This window comes from Diceros bicornis, chromosome X (assembly GCF_020826845.1).
Source record: "Diceros bicornis minor isolate mBicDic1 chromosome X, mDicBic1.mat.cur, whole genome shotgun sequence".
Lineage (NCBI taxonomy): Eukaryota > Metazoa > Chordata > Mammalia > Perissodactyla > Rhinocerotidae > Diceros > Diceros bicornis.
Window position 1 is genome coordinate 43,158,000 of NC_080781.1, and position 23,901 is coordinate 43,181,900.

The window sequence follows — 23,901 nt, forward strand, 5'->3', positions numbered from 1 at the left end:
AGGCCGCGTTCCACATACAGCAACTAGAAGGATATGCAACTATGACATACAACTATCTACTGGGGCTTTGGGGGAAAAAAGGAGGAGGATTGGCAATAGATGTTAGCTCAGAGCCGGTCTTCCTCAGCAAAAAAAAACAGGAGGATTAGCACAGATGTTAGCTCAGGGCTGATCTTCCTCACAAAAAAAAAGAAAAAGAAATTAGAGTCTGTTGACTGAATAAATGCATGAGTGAATGGATGAGAGCTACTCAACAAGGGCAAGCGCTTCCTCAGAAAGTCATCAGCTGGATGCCTCCACCCTGGGTGCTGGAGAAAGGATTCCCTCGCCTGGCCAGAGGGGTTGGAGCAGATCACCTTTAAGGACCTTATCACCTGTAAGATGGGGTGGGACTTCCCAACAGGGAACCTTCCATTAAAGAGCATATTTGCCTAGGCCAAGAAGCCAGAAAGAGTCAAAAAGATAGGAAGGTCTTAGAAGACATTCCTAAGAAATCACAGGCCAAGTAATACATGACAGAAAGAAGGGCTCTCAAGAGTGACATTCAGTTGGATCAAGATTGCAGATGATTAGGAGGAAAGGCTAAAAGCTAACTCGTGGGAAATTTTATGAGACAATACACAAAAAGAATGGCTTAGCTCAGGTGCTTTTAAGCAATAATGTTATGTCATTGGTAGAAAGCAAAATAAAGGAGCAACGCCATTAGTTGACAATCTATAACAAGAATAAGAAGTGATATAGCATAGGAGAAAACAAACTAAAAAAAAATACAACTTCCACAAGGACAGGAAGCACAGAACCTGTGGGCCAATTACAAAGGAGAGCTGGCAGACCCTTAACACCTATTTGGGGTGATTTGTGAGATGCTGAGGTAGGCATCCTTCAGTTTGCTCAAAGACATCCTCCCCCAGGTCCCTGTGGGGGTGAGCAAAGTCTCAGATTTAAAACTAGGTTGACTTTCATTAGCAGTCTGAGTTTGCTTGACTGACTAGTTTGCTACTTCTCCTCTTCTATTAATCCCATCTTCCACCTAGTCCCTTCCTTCTCCTATCCAGTCAAGAATCTCTTATTTACCAAGTTATCAATCTCATCACCTCTCTACTCAACTATGTGGTAGGCAACTCTATGTGGATAAATATTTCAGTGGATCTGAGTATAATATATGCATGCATCCCTGAGTGAGGTTACCTTGGTGTCTGTGCATGTCATTATGGGGACATTTGAGTATGCTTGCCTGCAGAAACTTATGTGAATGGCTCATTCCATGTACCAATGTCTGTATCTGTGTTAGGGTTGGGAAATGAACTGGAAGAGACTAGAGTGGCTCTGAGTGTGTGTATGTATGTGCACACATGTGCACATGTGCTATGTCTAATTCTAAAACTGTGTTGTAACAGCTACAGGAAATCACTGCCTCCTTCTGTTCTCTGACTAGGGAAATTATATACTCTTCTTTCTTTTCATTTCTTTGCTCCCAGCTAATGCTAGCTCTTCCTTGGCAATGAAGTAGGCAGCAAACATCAATATGGGGATAATTTTTAAGTCAATGAAGTGTTGGTTCACTAATCACTTCTGGACCAGTGGCCATGCCACGTGTCAGAGATGGATAAATTAGCATATTAGCAAAATATAGATTAAACATTCCGGGAAGGGTTTGAACTTTCCTCCAGTAAGTGAAATTGGCCATATATAGAGTGAAGCTAACACAAACTGAAATTAACGGGCAGTGTATCTCTTCACAGGCTTAGTGAAATGGTAGCATGTCAGTTGCTAAATATATTAGATTTCTAAATTTCTTACTGTTAGTAAATAGGTCAGGTCTTTTTAGCTGTGGTATGTGATTTTGATCATGACAGCTCTCATTCTTTAATAATGAATAATGGGAGAAGTAAATGAACAACTCAATGACAGAAAGGAGAGTCTCAAAAGCAGCAAAGAAAAAGTGGGAAACATGATATGAACTAAAAAAGGCAGCATCAGCAAGTGCTAAAGAGTGAATTATCCCTGTGGGGGTCTACAGTTTTCATTAGGCTAGAAGACTTAGGATTTAGTTCTGTAGTCCTTTTGGGACTATGTTTCTGGATAGTTAGGCCCTTTACATATTATCACTTATCCTCACAATGTACAATACCATTCCCATTTACAGATGGGGTAAGTGAAGCTCGGAGAATGTAAGTGACTTACCCAAGGTCACCTAGCTAGTAAGTGACTAAAACTCATAGTTTCCTGGCCCTTGTTTTTTCCGTTACACGAGGCTGCCTCCATGTCTCATCCATTCTTAAAAAACGAACATAAAACTAAACAATATATCCCTCTCCTTTTCCCCTGCTTCCTCTTTTCTAACATCTCCAGACCTCCTGATAGAAGACTCTATACAAAGTTTACTCTTGCTGCATTGCTTTTATTACTATCTCCTTTCTGTGCAACCTATTACATACAATTGGCTGACACTCCTAACATTTTCTTATCTCTAAGTGTCTCTACCACTCCTTTGGTGCTTAGCATATGCTACTTTAATTTGTCTTGTCATATTATATCAATATCCTGGATCCACAATAATCATAAGGTCTGGCAATGCTCATATCTTGGATCTCTTTGTAGCCTTCAAATCCATTATGAATAGAGTTCTCAATAAATCACTAGTGTCCAGAAGTTGCCAAAGCATCAATGGAGTGTATTGGGGCAATGACCATGTTAGTTTCAGATTTGGGGACAACCTTGGTGTTAGTTTCCATTCTAAAAGTAACATGACTTGGGCCCTCATACAGTTCTTTCTTGACCACCTGGATGTAAACAAACTTATTTCATGGATTATCTAGTGTCTGGAAATCAAGAAAAAGCTGAAATTAATTCTGATCATTCAGAAACAATTGTGACAGATGCTACAGAGAACATGCCCACATACATATACACCGTAAACATCAACATTCACCACCCCAAAGGTCTAAAGAGAAACACGAGGTGTCTCTACACATATGCCTACTCCTACTCCCCAGAAATGTTTGACTGGTTGAGGAGAATAATTTAATCACAGTCCTTTTTTCCAGTCTTTGCACCTTCCCTCTCACCTCAGTGTATTTCTGAGGTTAAAGTTTAGCAACTCACCATCTCCTTTAGGGTCGCTGAGGGCAGTGGGAGGAATGACTGATGTTCGATGACTTCCAAACCAGCATTCCTTGGAAAACCGTCTCCTGCAGTCATCATGCACCTGAAACGACAAAAGAAGAAAAGAAAAAAAGGAGGAGGGGAAAGAAAAGGATAACATTGATCAGTCTTGGGTTCCAGTTCCAAGATTTGAGTACTCAGTGTTCAAATCTCCCTTTCTGAGATTTGGTGCCATACACATCCCCCTGACTCAACCTGGACACCCTCTCTCCACTTTGAGCCTACGCCGTCCCTGAGTGTGGCTTCTGAACTTTGTTCCTTTCAAAGGTGGCTTTCAGAAGATACCCATAACAGGCACTGAGAAGACACCAGTCCTAGGGCACAATCTTAGTGGCCTACAGAATGGGGAGTTTACTTGCAGGATAAGTATGCTAATCCTGATAATATGCTATTATACTTCAGTCCTTATAACAACTGTGTGTGGTAGGGAAGACATTAAGTTCATTTTAGAAACGAAGATATCAATGCTCAGAGAAGTAAGAGATCTTGCTCAAGGTCAAACAGGTAGGAAGTGACAGAGCTGAGACTCTGCTGCCTTCCCCACTCGTGGCCGTTCTTCCCAGATTTCTGACATCTTCAAGCAACACTTCCTGGACAATTACACAGTTCCTAGAGGGCATGAACCTTGCCTGATTATGCAAAAGCAATTAAAAGAGAGCCAGAAGACAACAAGAATCTTCTTTTTTCAATCGAGATGTAATTGACATACAACATTATGTTAGTTTCGGGTGTACAACATAATAATTCTATATATGTATATATTGCAAAGTGATCACCACAATAAGTCTAATTAACATCTGTCACCATACATAGTTACAAAATTTTTTCTCTTGTGATGAGCACTTTTAAGATTTACTCTCTTGGCAACTTTCAAATATGCAATACAGTATTATTAACTATAGTCATCCTGCTGTATATTACATTCCCAAGGCTTATTTATTTTATAACTGGAAGTTGGTACATTTTGACACTCTTCATCCATTTTGCCCACCCTCACCCCACACCTCTGGCAATCACCAATCTGTTCTCTGTCTCTATGAGCTCAGGGTCTTTTTTTTTTTTTAGATTCCACATATAAGTAAGATCACATGGCATTTGTCTTTCTCTGTCTGACTTATTTCACTTAGCATAATGCCCTCAAGGTCCATCCATGTTGTCAAAAATGGGAATATTTCTTTTTTTATGGCTGAATAATATTCTATTGTATATACATATATACACCACATTTTCTTTATCCATTCATCCCTCAGTGGAAACTTCAGTTGTTTCTATACCTTGGCTATTGTAAATAATGCTGAAATGAACATGGGGGTGCATGTATCTTTTCCAGTTAGTGTTTTCAGTTTCTTCAGATAAACACCCAGAAGTTGAATTGCTGGATAATATGGTAGCTCTATTTTTAATTTTTTTATCCATAGTGGCTGCACCAATTTACATTCCCACCAACAGTGCACCAGGGTTTCCTTTTCAACATATTCTCACCAACACTTGTTATTTCTTGTCTTTTTTAATAATAGCCATTCTAACATATGTGAGGTGATATCTCATTGTGGTTTTGATTTGCATTTCCCTGATGATTAGTGATGTGAAGTACTTTTCATGTATCTGTTGGCCATTTGTATGTCTTAATTGGAAAAATGTCTATTCAGATCCTCTGCCCATTTTTAATTGGATTCTTTGGTTTTTTGCTATTGAGTTGTATGAGTTCTTTATACATTTTTGATATTAACCCCTCATCAGATATATGATTTGCAAATATTTTCTCCCATTCAGTAGACTGCCTTTTCATTTTGTTGATGATTTTCTTTGCTGTGCAGAAGCTTTTTAGTTTGATGTAGCTCCACTTGTTTATTTTTGCTTTTGTTGCCTTTGCTTTTACTGTCAAATTCAAAAAATCATCACCAAATGTCAAAGAACTTACTGCCTATGATTTCTTCTAGGAATTTTATGGTTTTGGGTCCTACATTCAAGTAAGAAAATATAATTTAATACATTTTGAGTTCATTTTTGTGTATGGTGTAAAATAGTGATCCAGTTTCATTCTTTTTCATATGGCTATCCAGTTTTCCCAGCATCATTTATTGAAGAGACTGTTCTTTTCCCATTGTAAATTTTTGGCTTCTTTGGCATAAATTAATTGAACATATATGGTTTTCTTTCTGGGCTCTCTATTCTGTTTCATTGATCTATATTATACCAACAACATACTGTCTTGATTACTATGGCTTTGTAATACAGTTTGAAATCAGGGAGTGTGATGCCTCCAGCTTCGTTCTTCTTTCTTAAGATTGCTTTAGCCATTCAAGGTCTTTTGTGGTTCCATACAAATTTTAGTTTGTTCTACTTATGCAAAAAATGCCATTGGAATTTTGATAGGGATTGCATTGAATCTGCAGATTGCTTTGGGTAGACTGTACATTTTAACAATATTCATTCTCCAACCCATGAGCATGGAATAATTTTCCAATTATTTGTGTCTTCTTCAATTTCTTTCATCAATGTCTTAAACTTTTCAATGTACAGGTCTTTCACTTCCTTGGTTAAATTTATTCCTAGGTATTTTATTCTTTTTTATGCAATTGTAAATGGGATTTTTTTTCTTAATTTCTCTTTCTGATAGTTTGTTATTAGTGTCTAGAAATGCAACAGATTTTTGTGTATTGGTTTTGAATCCTATGACTTTACTGAATTTGTATATTAATTCTAACAGTTTTTTGTTGGAGTCTTTAGGGTTTTCTATATATAATATCATGTCATCTGATAATAGTGGCAGTTTTACTTCTTCCTTTCTGATTTGGATGACTTTTATTTCTTTTTCTGGCCTACTTGCTCTGGCTAGGACATCTGATACTCTGTTGAATAAAAGTGGCAAGAGTGGGCATCCTTGTGTTGTTCCTGATCTTAAGAGAAAGAGCTTTCAGCTTTTCACCATTGAGTATGGTGTTAGTTGTGAGCCAGTCATATATGGCCTTTATTATGTTTAGGTACATCCCCTCTATACCCACTTCACTGAGTTTTTATCATAAATGGATACTGAATTTTGTCAAATGCTTTTCCTACATTTATTGAAATAATCATATGATTTTTATCTTTCATTTTGTTAATGTGTTGTATCCCATTGGTTGACTTGCGGATAATGACCCATCCCTGCATCCCTGGAATAAATCTCACTTGAACATGGTGTATGATACTTTTAATGTATTGTTGAATTTGGTTTGCTAATGTTTTTTAAAATTTTATTGAGGTCATAATAGTTTATACCATTGTGAAATTTCAGGTGTACATTATTATTTGTCAGTCACCATATATATGTGCCCCTTTACCCCTTATGCCCACTCCCACACCCCCTTCCCCTCTGGTAACCACTAATGTGTTCTCTTTCTCCATGTATTTGTTTATCTTCCACATATGAGTGAAATCATGTGGTGTTTGTCTTTCTCTGTCTTGCTTATTTCGCTTAACATAATACCCTCAAGTTCCATCCATGTTGTTGCAAATGGGATGATTTTGTCTTTTTTACAGCTGAGTAGTATTACATTGCATATAGACCACATCTTCTTTATCCATTCATCAGTTGATGGGCTCTCAGGTTGCTTCCATGTCTTGGCTATAGTGAATAATACTGCAATGAATATAGGGGTGCATAAGTCTCTTTGAATTGTTGATTTCAAGTACTTTGGATACATACCCAGTAGTGGAATAGCTGGGTCATACGGTATTTCTATTTTTACCTTTCTGAGAAATCTCCATACTGTTTTCCATAGTGGCTGCACCAGTTTGCATTCCCACCAGCAGTGTATGAGGGTTCCCTTTTCTCCACATCCTCTCCAACATTTGTTGTTTTCTGTCATGGTAATTACAGCCATTCTAATAGGTATAAGGTGATATCTCATTGTAGTTTTGATTTGCATTTCCCTGAGGCTTAGTGAGGTTGAACATCTTTTCATGTGCCTGTTGGCCATCTGTATATCTTCTTTGGAAACATGTTTATTCATATCCTCTGCCCATTTTCTGATCAGGTTGTTCATTTTTTTTGTTGTTGAGTTGTATGAGTTCTTTATATATTTTGGAGATTAACCCCTTGTTGGATACATGATTTGCAAATATTTTCTCTCAGTTGGTAGGTTGTCTTTTTGTTTTGTTCCTGGTTTCCTTTGCCTTGCAGAAGCTCTTTAGTCTGATGAAGTCCCATTTGTTTATTTTTTTCTTTTATTTCCTTTGCCTGAGTAGACATGTTATTTGAAAAGATCCATCTAAGACTGACGTCAAAGAGTGTACTGCCTATATTTTCCTCTAGGAGTTTTATGGTTTCACGTCTTACCTTCAAGTCTTTAATCCATTTTGAGTTAATTTTTGTGTATGGTGAAAGATAATGGTCTACTTCATTCTTTTGCAAGTGGCTGTCCAGTTTTTCCAACACCAGTTATTGAAGAGACTTCCCTTTCTCCGTTGTATGTTCTTAGCTCTTTTGGCACAGATTAGCTCTCCGTAGATGTGTGGTTTTATTTCTGAGCTTTCAATTCTGTTCCATTGATCTGTATGTCTGTTTTTCTACAAGTACCATGCTGTTTTGATTACTATAGCTTGGTAGTATATTTTGAAGTCAGGGATTGTGATGCCTCCAGCTTTGTTCTTTTTCTTCAGGATTGCTTTAGCTATTAGTAGTCTTTTGTTGCCCCATATGAATTTTAGGATTCTTTGTTCTATTTCAATGAAGAATGTCACTGGGATGCTGATTGGAATTGCATTGAATCTGTAGATTGCTTTAGGTAGTATGGACATTTTAACTATGTTTATTCTTCCAATCCATGTGCATGGACTATCTTTCCATTTCTTTATGTCATCATAGATTTCTTTCAATAATGTCTTATAGTTTTCATTGTACAGGTCTTTCACCTCCTTGGTTAAATTTATTCCTAGATATTTTATTCTTTTTGTTGTGATTGTAAATGGGATTGTATTCTTGAGTTCTCTTTCTGTTAGTTCATTATTAGAGTATAGACATGCAACTGATTTTTGTAAGTTAATTTTGTACCCTGAAACTTTGCTGTGGTTGATTATTTCTAATAAACCATTTCTAATAGTTTTCCGATGGATTCTTTAGAGTTTTCTATATATAAAATCATGTCATCTGCAAACAGCGAGAGTTTCACTTCTTCCTTGCTATTTGGATACATTTTATTTCTTTTTATGGCCTAATTCCTCTGGCCAAAACCTCCAGTACTGTGTTGAACAAGAGTAGTGAGAGTGGGTACCCATGTCTTGTTCCTGTTCTCAAAGGAATGGCTTTCAGTTTTTCCCCATTGAGTATGATGTTGGCTATGGGTTTGTCATATATGGCCTTTATTATGTTGAGGTACTTTCCTTCCATACCCATTTTGTTGAGAGTTTTTATCATAAATGGATGTTGGATCTTGTCAAATGCTTTCTCTGCATCTATTGACAGGATCATATGATTTTTATTTCTAATTTTGTTAATGTGGTGTATCACATTGATTGATTTGCAGATGTTGAACTGTCCCTGCATTCCAGGTATAAATCCCACTTGATCATCGTGTATGATCCTTTTGATGTATTGCTATATTAGGTTTGCCAATATTTTGTTGAGGATTTTTGCATCTATGTTCATCAGTGATATTGGCCTATAATTTTCCTTCTTTGTGTTGTCCTTGTCTGGCTTTGGGATCAGGGTGATGTTGGCCTTGTAAAATGTGTTAGGAAGTGTTCCGTCGTCTTCAACTTTTTGGAATAGTTTGAGAAGGGTAGGTAGTAGATCTACTTTGAATGTTTGGTAGAATTCTCCAGAGAAGCCATCTGGTTCTGGACTTTTATTTTTTGGGAGGCTTTTGATTACAGTTTCAATCTCTTTACTTGTGATTGGTCTATTCAGGTTCTCTGTTTCTTCTTGGTTCAGTGTTGGGAGGGTGTACGAGTCTAAAAATTTACCCATTTCTTCTAGATTGTCCAATTTGTTGGCATATAGTTTTTCATAGTATTCTCTTATAATCCTGTGTATTTCTCTGGTATCTGTTGTAATTTCTCATCTTTCATTTCTAATTTTATTTATTTGAGCCTTCTCTCTCTTTTTCTTAGTGAGTCTGGCTAAGGGTTTGTCAATTTTATCTTCTCAAACAACCCTCTCTTAGTTTCCTTGATCCTTTCCACTGTTTTTTGGGTTTCAACTTCATTTATTTCTGGTCTAATTTTTATTGTTTCCCTCTTTTTGCTGACGTTGGGCCTTGTTTTGTTCTTCTTTTTCTAGTTCTGTTAGGTGTAGGTTAAGATGGATTATTTAATATTTTTCTTGTGTTTAAGCTGGGCCTGTATTGCTGTAAATTTCCCTCTTAGGACTGCTTTTGCTGCATCCCATATGAGTTGGTATGGTGTATTTTCATTTTCATTTTTCTCCATATATTCTTTGATTTCTCCTTTAATTTCTTCAATGATACATTGGTTGTTCAGTAGCATGTTGTTTAGTCTTCACATGTTCGTCACTCTCCCAGCTTTTTTCTTGTAGTTGATTTCTAGTTTCATAGCATTATGGTTGGAAAAAGATGCTTGATATGATTTCAATCTTCTTAAATATATTGAGGCTTGCCTTATTTCCCAAACCCATCTATCTTTGAGAATGTTCCATGCGCACTGGAGAAGAAGGTGTATTCTGATGATATTGGATGAACTGTGCTATATATATCTATTAAGATCTATTAAGTCCATCTGGTCAAGTTTTTCATTTAGTTCCACTCATTCCTTATTGACTTTCTGTCTGGATGATCTATCCATTGGTGAAAGTGGGGTGTTAATGTCCCTTACTATCATGGTGTTGCTGTTAATATCTCCTTTTAGGTGTGTTAATAGTTGCTTTATGGACTTTGGTGCTCTTGTGTTAGGTGCATATATATTTATAACTGTTATATCCTCTTGGTGGAATGTCCCTTTTATCATTATATACTGTCCCTCTTTGTCTCTCATTACCTTTTCTATCTTGAAGTCTACTTTGTCTGATATAAGTATGGCAACACCTGCTTTCTTTTTTTACCATTACCTTGGAGCATCATCTTTCATCCTTTCACTCTAAGACTGTGTTTGTCTTTAGAACTGAGATGTATTTCCTGGAGGCAGCATATTGTTGGGTCTTGTTTTTTAGTCCATCCAGCCACTCTGTGTCTTTTGATTGGGGAATTCAATCCATTTACATTTAGACTGATTATTGACATATGAGTGCTTAATGCTGCCATCTTATCACTTGTTTTCTAGTTGTTCTATATTTCCCTTCTTTCTCATCCTGTGTATTTTGGACTGCCAATTCAGTTTGGTGACTCTCTGTGATGGTTTTCTCATTATTTATCGTTTGTGTCTCTGTTTGGATTTTTTGTTTAGTGGTTACTGTGAGGTTTGTATAAAAGATCTCGTAGATGAGATAGTCCATTTTCTGATAGCCTTTTATTTCCTTAGTCTAAGCAGATTCCTTCCCTTTCCTCTTCCCCTTCTATGTTATTGTTGTCACAACTTATTCCATTTTGTGTTGTGAGTCTGTGGTTAAAATGAAGTGATTATTTTTATTCTCAATGTTTTCCTTCCCTTTATCTTTAATGTTATAATTAAGTGTTTGCTAATATGTTCTGATAGAGAGTTACAATTTTCTGATTTTGTCTGCCTATTTATCTCCTTGCTTAAGGCTTTGTAAACTCTTTTCTTTTCCAGGCAAGAGGGCCTTCTAGATCACATCTTGTAGGGGGCGTCTTGTGGTGATGAACTCCCTTAGCTTTTGTTTATCTGGGAAAGTTTTTATTTCTCCATCATACCTGAAGTATATTTTTGCTAGATAGAGTATTCTTGGCTGAATGTTTTTGTCTTTCAGAATTTTGAATATAACATCACTCTCTCCTAGCTTGTAAGCTTCCTGCTGAGAAATCCGCTGAAAGCATGGTAGGGGTTCCTTTGTAGGTTATTTTCTTCTGCCTTGCTGCCCTTAATATTTTTTCTTTGTCATTGACTTCTGCCAGTTTCACTAACACATGCCTTGGCGAAGGTCTTTTTACATTGATGTAATTAGGAGTTCTATTAGCTTTTTTTACTTGTAATTCCAGCTCCTTCCCCCAGTTTGGGAAGTTCTCAGCTATTACTTCTTTGAACAAGCTCTCTTCTCCTTTCTCCCTCTGAAATACCTGTAATTCTTATGTTGCATTTCCTAATTGATTCAGATATTTCTTGGAGAATTTCTTCATTTCTTTTTAGTCTTAGTTCTCTCTCTTCCTCCATCTGAAGCATTTCTATATTCCTAGCCTCTAAATTGCTAATTATTTCCTCTATAATATCAGCTCTGTTATTTAAGGACTCTAGATTTTTCTTCATCACATTCATTGTGTTTTTCATCTCCAACATTTCTGATTGGTTTTTCTTTATAGTTTTGATCTCGTTTGTGAAGAATGCCCTCTGTTCATTAATTTTGTTCCTGATTTCATTGAACTGTCTTTCCAAGTCCTCTTGTAACTTGTTAAGTTTTTCTGTGATAGCTATTTTGAATTGTCTGTCATTTAGATCATAGATTTCTGTGCCTTCAGAATTAATTTCTAGGTGTTTGTATTTTTCCTTCTGGTCTGGAGTATTAATATACTTATTCATACTATTTTATGGGGTGGATTTGTGTATTTGCATAGTGATAGTATCTCATTGCAGATTCTACCTGCCACCACTGGGGAGCAGGAGCTGTGTATTCTGAGCCTACTGAAATCCCTGTCAGCTGTGCCTTTCCAAGCCTGGGCCACTCCTTGGGACCGCAGTGGCCCTGAGGGCTCTCCCACTGAATGGGAAAGCAATAGTACAGGGGCTTGGGGCTGCCACTGCCTGCTCCCATAGTCCCACTGAGATGCGCTCTCCCCTTCGGGGCTGCAGCAGTACTATGGGCATTCATGGCAGCCGGGAACTCGTTTGCCCAGGCACGCAGATCTGCTGCCATCTCCTCCTAGGTCACACCAGCTGTTGTGCTTGGTGGTTGGGGCCTCCCCACTGAGTCCGAGGCTGGGCCTCTCCCTGGGAGCCACAGTGGCACTGTGGGCTCTCCCACCAGATGGGAAAGTGATCATGGAGGGGCTCAGAGCTTCCATCACCTGTTCCTGCAGTCACACCGAGGAGTGCTCCCACCCTCAGGGCCACAGTGGTGCTATGGGCACTCCATCTGGGAGAGCAGTCATAAGCATGTACATGGCTGCCAGGGGGCCAGACAGTGCTCACCTATCTCCACCACCTCCTTGGGGGTAGTCCATCCACCTTTGGATATATAGCTGCATAGGTATCTCAGGCGTCCTGATGTGCTGTGTGGGTATCCTCTGCTGGTCAATGAATGTCCATTTAGTTGTAGTTCAAAGGGGGAGAGACAAATGGAACAGCTCACTCCACCATGTTGCTGATGTCACTCTGTACTAATATTTTTTTTCTGTGAGGAAGATCAGCCCTGAGCTAACATCTGATGCCAATCCTCTTTTTTTCTGAGAAAGACTGGCCCTGAGCTAACATCCGTGCCCATCTTCCTGTACTTTATATGGGATGCCACCACAGCATGGTTCGACAAGCAGTGCGTCGGTGTGCACCAGGGATCCTAACTGGCGAACCCCGGGCCGCTCCAGTGGAGCGAGCGCACTTAACCGCTTGCACCACTGGGCCAGCCCCCTGTGCTAATATTTTGTTGAGAACTTTTGCATCTATGTTCCTCAGGGATATTGGTCTGTGATTTTCTTTTCTTGTAGCATCCTAGTCTGGTTTTGGTATCAGGGTAATGCTGGCCTTGTAAAATGAGTTTGGGAGTATTCCTTCCTCTTCAATTATTTGGAAGAGTTTGAGAAGGATTGGTAGTAATTCTTCTTTGACTGCTTGGTAGAATTCAACAGTGAAGTCGTCTGGTCCTGGACTTTTGTTTTTTGGAAGGTTTTTGATTATTGATTCCATCTCCTTACTAATAATTCATCTGTTCAGATTTTCTGTTTCTTCATGATTCAATCTTTGTAGGTTGCCTCTTTCCAGGAATTTATCCATTTCTCCTATGTTGTCCAATTTGTTGGCATATAATTGTTCATAGTAGTCTCATGATCCTTTCTGTTTCTGTGGTATCAGTTGTAAAGTCTCCTCTTTCATTTCTGATTTTATTTATTTGAGTTCTCTTTATCTTTTGCTTGGTAAGTCTAGCTAAAGGTTTGTCAATTTTGTTTATCTTTTCAAAAAACCAGTTCTTAGTTTTATTGAGCTTTTCTATTGTCTTTTTAGTCTCTATTTCATTCATTTTCACTCTGATCTTTGTTATTTCCTTCCTTCTACTAACTTTGGACTCCATTTATTCTTCTTTTTCTAGTTCCTTTAGGTGTGAATTTAGGTTGTTTATTTGAGATTTCTCTTGTTTCTTGATGTAGGCATTTATCGCTATGAATGTCCTCTCAGAACAGCTTTTGCTGCATCCCATAAGTTTTGATATGTTGCATTTCCATTTTCATTTGTCTCAAGGTATTTTTTGATTTCTCTTTTGATTTCTTTGTTGGCCCATTGGTTGTTCAGTAGCATGTTGTTTAATCTTCACATGTTTGTGAATTTTCCAGTTTTCTTCCTGTAATTGATTTCTAGTTTCATTTTATTGTGATTGGAAAAGATGCTTGATAAGATTTCAATCTTTTAAAATGTAGTAAGACTTGTTTGTGGCCTAACACATGACCTATCCTGGAGAATGTTCCATGTGCACTTGAGAAGAATGTGTATCCTGTTGCTTTTGGATGGAATGTTCTGTAAATGTCTGTTCAGACCATCTGGTCTAATGTGTCATTTAAGGCCAATGTTTCCTTACTGACTTTCTGTCTGGATGATCTATCTATTGATTAAAGTGTGGTAATAAAATTCCCTACTATTATTGTATTGTTGTGTATTTCTCCCTTTAGGTCTGTTAGTATTTGCTTTATATATTTAGATGTTCCTATGTTGAGTGCATAAATATTTACAAATATTATATCCTCTTGTAGGATTATTCCCTTTATCATTATGTAATGACTTTCTTTGTCTCTTATTACAGTCTTTGTTTTAAAGTCCATTTTGCCTGATATAAGTATAGCTACCTCAGCTTTTTTTTTGGTTTCCATTTGTATGGAATATCTTCTTCCATCCTTTCACTTTCAGTCTGTGTGTGTCCTTATACAGTCATGCATCACTTGACTACAGGGATACATTCTGAGAAACGCATTGTTAGGTGATTTTGTCATTGTGCAAACATCATAGAGTGTACTTACACAAACCTAGATGGTATAGCCTACCACACACCTAGGCTATATGGTATAGCCTATTGCAACTAGACTACAAACCTGTACAGCATGTTACTATACTGAATACTCCAGGCAATTGTAACACAATGGTAAGTATTTATGTATCTATATATATCTAAACATAGAAAAGGTATGCTAAAAATACCGTACCTTTATAAAAGATAAAAAAATGGTGCACTTATATAGGGTACTTACCATGAATGGAGCTTGTAGGACTGGGAGTTGCTCTGGGTGAGTCAGTGAGTGAGTGGTGAGTGAATAGAAGGCCTAGAACATTACTGTACACCACTGTAGACTTTATAAACACTGTACACATAGGCTAAACTAAATTTATAAAAAAAATTTTCTTTCTTCAATAATGAATTAACCTTAGATTACTATAACGTTTTTACTTTATAAACTTTTAAATTTTTGACTATTTTGTACTAACACTTAGCTTAAAACACAAACACATTGTACAGCTGTGCAAAAATATTTTCTTCCTTTATATCTTTATTATATAAGCTTTTTTCTATTTTTAAAATTATTGTTTTTTTTACTTTTCAAACTTTTTTAATGAAAAACTAAGACACAAACACACACATTAGTCTAGGTCTACATAGGGTCAGGATCATTAATATCACTGTCTTCCACCTCCATATCTTGTCCCATTGGAAAGTCTTCAGGGGAAATAACATGCATGGAGCTGTCATCTCCCATTATAACAACGAATGCTGCATGGGAGTCCATGTTTTCAAACTTTTTAGGGAGCTTATTGAGTTCTGCAAAAGCTTCTGCTAAACCCTTCACTATGATTTTTCTTAGAGGTTCTTCTTTTTCTTTTCCTGCAGTTTCCTTTTCTCTTGCCTCTTCTTAAGCTATGATTCCTGTTCCATTTCCAACAACTCCTCATTAGTCAATTCCTCAGAAACCACCTGTAGGAGCTCCTCAGTGTCATCCTCATCCACACCCAAGTTCAAGTTATTTGCCATCTCAACCATAGCCTTATTGATTTTTACAACCTCCTCATCCTTGGCAAATCCTTCGAAGTCATGGATGAACCCCTTGAATGTCTTCTTCTATATGCTATACGTACACTCCTTGGTGACATCACCTCAAGGCCAAGCAAGGTTCTTGGTGCAGTCATAGATGTTGTAATACTTCCAGAATTGCATCAGTGTCTTCCTCAGTTGCAGCAATAGTCTGGGCAAAGGTCATTCTCAGGTAGTAGGCCTTAAAAGCTGCTGTAGTTCCCTGATCCATTGTTTGGAGGGAGAAACACCATTTTGATATTGGGATGAAGATCATCAATTAAAGGAGAATGTCTGGGAGCATTATCAACAAGTAAAATCTTGAAAGGTATGTTAGTCTCCAAACAGTAGTTCTCCATTTCATTGGCATGGCAATTCAGGAGGACATCCTGAAAGAGGAGTTGGGTCATCCATGACTTCTTATTGCTCCTGTAGTACACTGGCAGTGTGTGCTTATTGATATGCTTGAAGGCCCTGAGGTTCTCACTGTGCCAGATCACAAAGAATTTCAATCTGTAGCCTACAACATTGTCCCCAAGCAAGACTGTTATCCTGTCCTTAAAAGCCTTGAAACCTGGCATTGACTTGGCCTCATTATGGATGAAAGTACTTTCAGGCATCTCTTTCCAGAATAGGGAGGTTTTATCTATATCGAATATTTGTTCTGGCAGGTAATTTTCCCCCACAATCAGCTTATCTAGAGTTTCTAAAAATTCTTCAGCTGCCTTCACATCAGCACTCACAGACTCACCACTTGCTTTCACATTATGTAATGAATAACGATTCTTGAATTTTTTTAACTGCCCAGAGCTAGCAGTAAATTCAACATTGTAGTCAGGTCCAGTCTTTTCTTTTAACATTGCAATAAACTTTTTGCTTTGGCCTTTATCATCATGGTGCTGTGAGGGATATGCTTCTGTGTCTGGTCTTCAATCCAGGTCATTAGAATTTTCTCCATGTCTGATATAGGCCCTTCTCGAATTTTTGTTAGTCTCATTGCCTGCAATAAAGCAGATCCTTTAACAGCTTCTGTCACTTTGTTCTTGATCTTCAAGATCATAGGTATGGTGGAATAGGACATGCCTGACTGGTGAGCAATAACCATCACTGATTTTCCACCTTTGTAGTCCTTAATCACTATTAATTTTGTTTCCATGTCAACCATTCAATGAGGCCTCTAACTGGCAACATTAGCAGTGGATTTTGTACATTTAGGGCCATGATGAACAAAACAACATGAGATTAAATCAAGCATAAGAGAAAATGATGCAATCAAGAGACATAGTAAACACGAGATGTATGAGGCTGCTGCCAGCATAATATGGCATACTATTTTACAGTAAAATTTTTTTATAAGTAGAAAGAGTATATTCTAAAATAATAATAAAAAGTATAGTATAGTAAATACATAAAGCAGTAACATAGTTGTTTATTATCAAGTATTATGTAGTGTACATAATTGTATGTGCTATACTTTTATATGACTGGCAGTGCAGTAGGTTTGTTTACACCAGCATTACCAGAAACACTTGAGTAATGCATTGCACTATGATGTTACAATGGCTACAACATCACCAGGTGACGGGAATTTTTCAGCTCAATTATAATCTTATAGGACCACTGTCATATATGTGGTCTGTCCTTCACTGAAATGTCATTATGTGGTGCAGGACTGTATCTGAAGTGAGTCTCTTGTTGGCAGCATATAGATAGGTCTTGCTTTTTTATCCATCCAGCCACCCTATGTCTTTTTATTAGAGAACTTAGTCAATTTTACATTTAAAGTAATTATTGATAGAAATGCACCTATTGCCATTTTGTTAATTGTTTTCTGGCTGTTTTGTAGTTCTTCTGTTCCTTTCTTCTTCTCTTGCTCTCTTCCTTTGCAATTTGATGATTATCTGTAGTGGTATGCTTAGATTCCTTTCTCTTTCTCTTGTGTATCTACTATAGATTTTTGCTTTGTGGTTACCATAAGGCTTACATACAACAACTTATATTTATAAGAGTCTATTTTAAATTGATAACAACTTAACTTTGAATGCATTCTAAAGCTCTACGTTTTTACTCTCCCCTACATTTTATGTATTTGATTTCACAATTTACATCCTTTTATCTTGTGTATGCCTTAACAAATTATTGTAGTTATAGTTGTTTTTACTACTTTTATCTTTTAACCTTCATACTAGTTTTATAAGTGACTAATCCACCACCTTTACAACATTAAATTATTATGAATTTTATTATATGTTTACCTTTACCAGTGAGATTTATACCTTCATAAGTTTTCCTTTTACTAATTAGCACCATTTTATTTCAGCTTAAAGAAGTCCCTTTAACATTTTTTATAAGGCTTGTCTAGTAGTGATGAACTCCTTTAGCTTTTGCTTGTCTGGAAAACTGTTTCTCTCTCTTTCAACTCTGAAGGACAATTTTGCCTGGTAGAGTATTCTTGGTTGGAAGTTTTTTTTCTTTCAGCACTTTGAATATATTGTGCCACTCCCTTCTCGCCTGCAAAGTTTCTGCTAAAAAATCTGATGATAGTCTTATTGGGGTTTCCTTGTATATAACAAGTTGTTTTTCTCTTGCTGCTTTTAAGATTCTCTCCTTGTCTTTAACTTTTGACATTTTAATTATAATATGTCTTGGTGTGGGTCTTTTTAGGTTCCTCTTATTTGGAACCCACTGGGCTTCCTGGATCTGGATGTCTGTTTTCTTTTGCAGGTTAGGAATGTTTTCAGCCATTCTTTCTTTTTTTTTTCTTTACTTTTTTTTTGTGAGGAAGATTAGCCCTGAGCCAACATCTGATGCCAATCCTCCTCTTTTGCTGAGGAAGACTGACCCTGGGCTAACATCTGTGCTCATCTTCCTCTACTTTATATGGGATGCTGCCATAGCATGGCTTGACAAGTGGTGCATCAGTGCGCGCCTGAGATCTGAACCTGCGAACTCTGGGCCGCCACAGCGGAGCATGCACATTTAACTGCTACTCCACCAGGCTGGCCCATTCGTTCTTTTGTTTTGGTGAGGAAGTTGGCCCTGAGCTAACATCTGTGCCCATCTTCCTCTGTTTTATGTGGGACGCCTGCCACAGCATCGCTTGATAAGCAGTGCATAGGTCTGCACCTGGGATCTGAACCTGTGAACCCCGGGCTGCTGAAGCAGAGTGAGCGAACTTAACCACTATGCCACTGGGCTGGTCCCAGCCATTATTTCTTCAAATGAGTTTTCTGCCTCTTTCTCTCTCTGTTCTCCTTCTGGGATCCCTATAATGCGCATGTTAGTCTGCTTGATGTTGTCCCATAAGTCCCCTAAGCTCTCTTCACTTTTTTTCATTCTCTTTTCTATTTGCTGCTCTGATTGGATGAGTTCCATTGCCCTGTCTTCCAGTTCACTGATCCTTTTTTCTGCTTCATCTAGACTGCTTTTGAACCCCTATAGTGTGTTTTTCACTTCAGTTTTTGTATTCTTCAGCTCTCTGACTTCTACTTGATACTTCCTTATATTTTTTATCTCTTTGTTGAAGTTCTCCTGTGTTCATTAGTTCTTCCCCCGAGCCCAGTGAGCATCTTTATGACCATTATTTTGAACTCTTTATCAGGTAAATCACTTATCTCTGTTTCATTAAGGACTTTGCCTGAAGTTTTATCTTGTTAATTGTTTGGAACATATTCCTGTGTTTCTTCATTTTCCTTGACTTTCTGTGTTGATGTCTATGCCTTAGATAAAACAGCCACCTCTCCTAGTTTCGAGAGGGTGGCCTTGTATAGGGGATGAACCTTATCATTCAACTCTGTCTTAGCTCTTGGTTGTCTCTCAAACTTTTGTGATTGTCCAAGTGGCCTATTTTATTTTTAGTGGTTCCCACTAGTTGAGGGTGTCCCAAGATCTGTCAACATCCCAAAGGGGAGGATCTCAGTCAGCACCTAGATACAGGCTGATTGGAAACCAGATGCTCAGGCAGCAGCTTTTAAAGTATGCAAATATATACAGTCCTGTGGTACTGCAGGCATAAGTCCCACTGGCCACCAGAGCTGGGCAGCCTAGAGGTGTGTGGCAATCGCAAAAACTGGGGCACCAGACAAGTGTACAAACTCCTTTCTGGGAGATGCTGGTGACTTGGAGTGAGTCAGAGGGATAATGCAAAGATGGCATCCACCAGCCTCTGTCTCCAGAGAGCACCTTAGTAGGCTCCTAGATATGTGCCAAACCAGGAGCCTGCTCTTCAGGCTGAAGCTCCAGGACAAGCAAATAGGCCTCTTTCACAGAAAGACCGGGACTGTGTTTCAGTCTGCTGTCTGTGCTGTGCCCTGGGGGGGATAGCTGGCCAAGAACTGTCTCTCCATTTGTTACAGTCCCATGGGACCCAGTAATGCAAGCCCTGCTGGCCAACATAGCCAGGCGATCAAGAAGTGTCCCCTGGGGAGCAGCCACACAAAACAAAGGCACCAGATATAAAAAACAGGGAACCAGATGTGTGTAAAAGCTCCCCTCCAGGAGATACTAGCATTTTGGAGCATGGCAGGAGAGCACGAAGATAGCAGTCGCTCTCTGAGGCCTCTGGAAAGGATTACAGTTGGCCCTCAGATGTGTATTTAGTTAGAATCCTGACCCTCAGGCTGCAACTATGATGATAAGCTAATAGGCTGCTTTCACAGAAAGACTGGACTTCTCATACTGTTGCCTCTTGATGTGCCCTGGGGATGATAGCCAGTTAAAAACTCTTTCTCCATGGGTTACAGTCCTGTGGGACTTTTAGGCATTAGTCCTGCTGGCCACCAGAGCAAGGCAATCTATAGGTATCCCCTGTCAGCAGCCACAAAAGTAGGGGTGCCAGTTGAGGATATAAGCTCCTTTTGAGGAGATATCAGTGAGATGGAGTGAGGCAGAGGGAAAGTGCAAAGATGATGTCCACCGGCCTCCATTCCCTGAGAGTATCTCCGTAGGCCCCTACATGTGTGCCAAACCAGAAGCCTGTGCTTTAGGTCAAAGCTCGTGGACAAGCAAATAGGCCTCTTTCACAGAAAGACTGGAGGTGTGTTTCAGTCTGTTATCTGTGCAGTGCCCTGGAGGTGGTAGCTGGCCAAGAACTATCTCTCCGACTGTTACAGTCCCATGGGACTCAGGAACTCAAGCCCCGCTGGTCACCAGAGCCAGGTGATCAAGGAGTGTCTCCTGAGTGGCAGCCACAAGAACCAGGGAAACAGACATAAAAACCAGGGAACCAGATGCACCTCCCTTCTGGAAGATACTGGTGCTCTGGAGTGTGGCAGAGGGAGAGTGCAAAGATGGCACCTGCCCTCCAAGGTCTCTGGAAAGGATTACAATTGGCCTTTAGATGTGTGTTTAATTAGAAGCCTGCTCCTCAGGCTGCAGCTATGAAGATAAGCTAATAGGCCTCTTTGACAGAAAGACTGGGTTTCTTAGACCGTTGCCTCTTTCTGTGCCCTGCGGGTGGTAGCTGGTTAAAAACTCTTTCTCCATTGGTTACAATTCTTTGAGACCCATGAGCATAAGCCCCACTGGCCACCAGATCCAGGCAATCTAGAGGTGTCCCCTGGAGGCAGCTGCAAAAATCAGGCCACCCAAGGGTATAAGCTCCTTTCCAGGAGATACTGGTGAGCTGGAGCAAAGCAGAAGGAGAGCGCAAAGATGGTGCCTACCAGCTAGAACGAGGCAGAGGGAACCAGAATCTTCTAAGAAGAAGCTCATACTTTAGTTTCTTCTTGTCTAGAATAATCAGTTTAAGAAAAGCATCTAAAAGACTGGAAAGTTAGAAGCAGGGTTTCTCAACATCAGTACTATTGATATTTTGGGCCAGCTAGTTCTTTGTGCTATCCTGTACATCGTAGAAGGTTTAGAAGAATCTCAGGCCTCTACTCACTAAAAGCCTGCAGCACACTCTCTCCCCCAAGTTGTAAAAATCAAAAAATGTCTCCAGACATTGTCAAATGTCTCCTGGGAGGGGGGAGGCAAAATCACCCCCAGTTGAGAACCACTAGTTTAGAGGCATAGTTCTGTGTAGTTAAAGAGCATGGTTTTTGAAGGATTTTGTATGAATCAAGACTCTTTTGCTCACTGGCTATATGACCTTGGGCAAATCACTTCACTTTTCTGAACCTCACTTTCTTCATCTATAAATGGGGACAGTGAGGCCTGGTTTTGTGTTGTTGTAAGGATTAAATGAGATCATGTATACAAAATACCCAATACATAGTAGCAATAATAATGTGTTAATATTAGTAACCATTATTAATTAACAAAGATTATAAGTTCCTAGGAAATGGTGAATGAGGAAGGGAGAAAGTTTCTTAAGAGTAGATTCAACAGGGGCCGGCTCCGTGGCCTAGCGGTTAAGTGTGCATGCTCTGCTACTGGCGGCCTGGGTTCGGATACTGGGCGTGCACCGATGCACCACTTGTCCGGCCATGCTGAGGCAGCATCCCACATACAGCAACTAGAAGGATGTGCAACTATGACATACAACTATCTACTGGGGCTTTGGGAAGAAAAAGGGGGAAAAAAGGAGGAGGATTGGCAATAGATGTTAGCTCAGAGCCGGTCTTCCTCAGCAAAAAGAGGAGGATTGGCATGGATGTTAGCTCAGGGCTGATCTTCCTCACACACACAAAAAAAGAGTAGACTCAACATTTTTTTTTAATTGCCTAGACTGTCATAAGAGAGTTCAGCTTTTTCCATTTGCTAGTAGGCCTCACCAATTAACAACCATGAAAGAAGAGAGTCTTAAATCTTTCTCTCAATGGCTCCTTAGCCAGATTTGGAAAGGCAGGATACTGAGCTCTACAGAATCTATGGAATTTGTATAATCTATTCTGGGGTGAGGGTCTCTGAGATTTCTACTATGTGTATGCACAGTCAAGCTTCAATCCACTCCTTCTCTTAGAAGTCAAATTCTCTAAGTAACAAGGAGATGAGAAGAGTCTTACCGTAGAATTACACCAGAGACACCGGAAGTCTTGAAGTCTTTGGTAACTGCCACAGTTCTCATGACATACTACACACTGAGAACTGACAGATATGTTTCCTTCTACCCATTGATGGGGCATAGTCTTCTGAAGGGTAAAAAGAGACAAGAGGTACAAGTTAGAAATATAAGGGAGGAAGGGCCTGCTGGAATAACTATACTACTAATGGAGGACATTAGGTAACCTCAAGGAAGTTCTTCATGGTCCTGTCCTCCCCTCTCCAATGCTAGTGGCCAATGACAGGTGGGAGTGGGAAGCTTTCATTATTCTAGATTGGTTGGATCATGAGCCTGGGGAAAAAGCCTACTTGGTTTGTCTGGAGACAGGAAGAAGTCTTTCTTCCACTGTGTGTCCTGGCTGAAGGGGAGATGGAAAAGGGTGATTGTGAGAGAGCATGGCTGATACTCACTACTTCGTCTGCAGGCATGAGAAGGTCATCAGTGATGGACAAGGTATTCCACTTGCAGTCTTTGCTTGCTCTCAAAGCACATAATCTGTGAGACTTCACTTTGCACACTGTGAAAAGAGGAAGAAAAAAGATAGGTGTGAATCCAGTGACAATAAAGGTTCCAATTCCCTTCCCAAAGCTGCTCTGAATGTTAGAACCTAGATGCATCTAAATAGTTCTGACTCACCTCCAAAGGCCTCTTTTCCATATGATTCAGTTCCTTTTTAGTCTTACTGGCTAAATTTTCTACTATCCAACTTGAATGGAAATTGATGCTAAGAATGAGGCAATTTATGTTTTTCCAACCCTTGTTACTGTATTATCTGATCCTCCCAGACCCAACTCTCCATTTTGATTCGTGAGAATTCCCCCTCATGCCAGTCTCATCCCATCTCCTTTCCTCAGTTTATTAAGTGTCATGGTTAACTTTACACTAGAGTCAGTGACCTAGTGTGAGTCAGTGATACTAAAGCCACACGAGCTCCTTCATCCCTATCTCCACTCCCTGAGCTCCACTTCCTAAAGGAATCAGAAAGGTACCTTCACAGATGATAACATTTCTAGATAAGGCAGGAATGCCCTCACGACAAACATTGCAGTGCTGGGTCCGGGGACTGTAACTGAAGTACCAATAGTGCATTCCAACAAGGAAAGGGTTGTTTTCTGCTGCAGGTATCTAAAATGAATCAAAGAGGAGAGAGAATAGAGCGTTAATCACAGAGACGGTTTAGGGAAGGCCAGAAAATCTGCTGCTAAGGCTGAAATGGCCACCTATATAGGTATTAGAGTGTATGAAGAGGAAGAATGAAAGTTGGAGCCAATACCTGACAAACCCCCCACCTCCATTTTTTCCCCAGTGGTTTTCGAAAGGGAAAACGAATAGGGGGATAGATCCCACTATAGGAACTGAAGGCAGGAGCAATGATCTTTAAACTGCTTGGCCAAACCACTGCATTGGTTTAGTCTAAGCTAAATTAGTTCCATTAGCCTTGGTC

At 39.2% G+C, this 23,901-nt stretch overlaps 1 protein-coding gene across 3 annotated transcripts in view; it reads right to left on the reverse strand.

Annotated features, from left to right (window-relative positions):
- The window catches only part of DGKK (diacylglycerol kinase kappa), a 117,897-nt gene that overhangs the window by 31,449 nt on the left and 62,547 nt on the right, over positions 1–23,901 (reverse strand). For all 3 annotated transcript variants that reach the window (XM_058535875.1, XM_058535876.1, XM_058535874.1), the window contains 4 exons: positions 23,447–23,582; positions 22,868–22,974; positions 22,420–22,545; positions 3,106–3,208 (listed from right to left, as the gene is read on the reverse strand). In XM_058535875.1, coding sequence (XP_058391858.1) covers positions 3,106–3,208; positions 22,420–22,545; positions 22,868–22,974; positions 23,447–23,582 — 472 coding nt within the window. The remainder of the gene's footprint in view (positions 1–3,105; positions 3,209–22,419; positions 22,546–22,867; positions 22,975–23,446; positions 23,583–23,901) is intronic.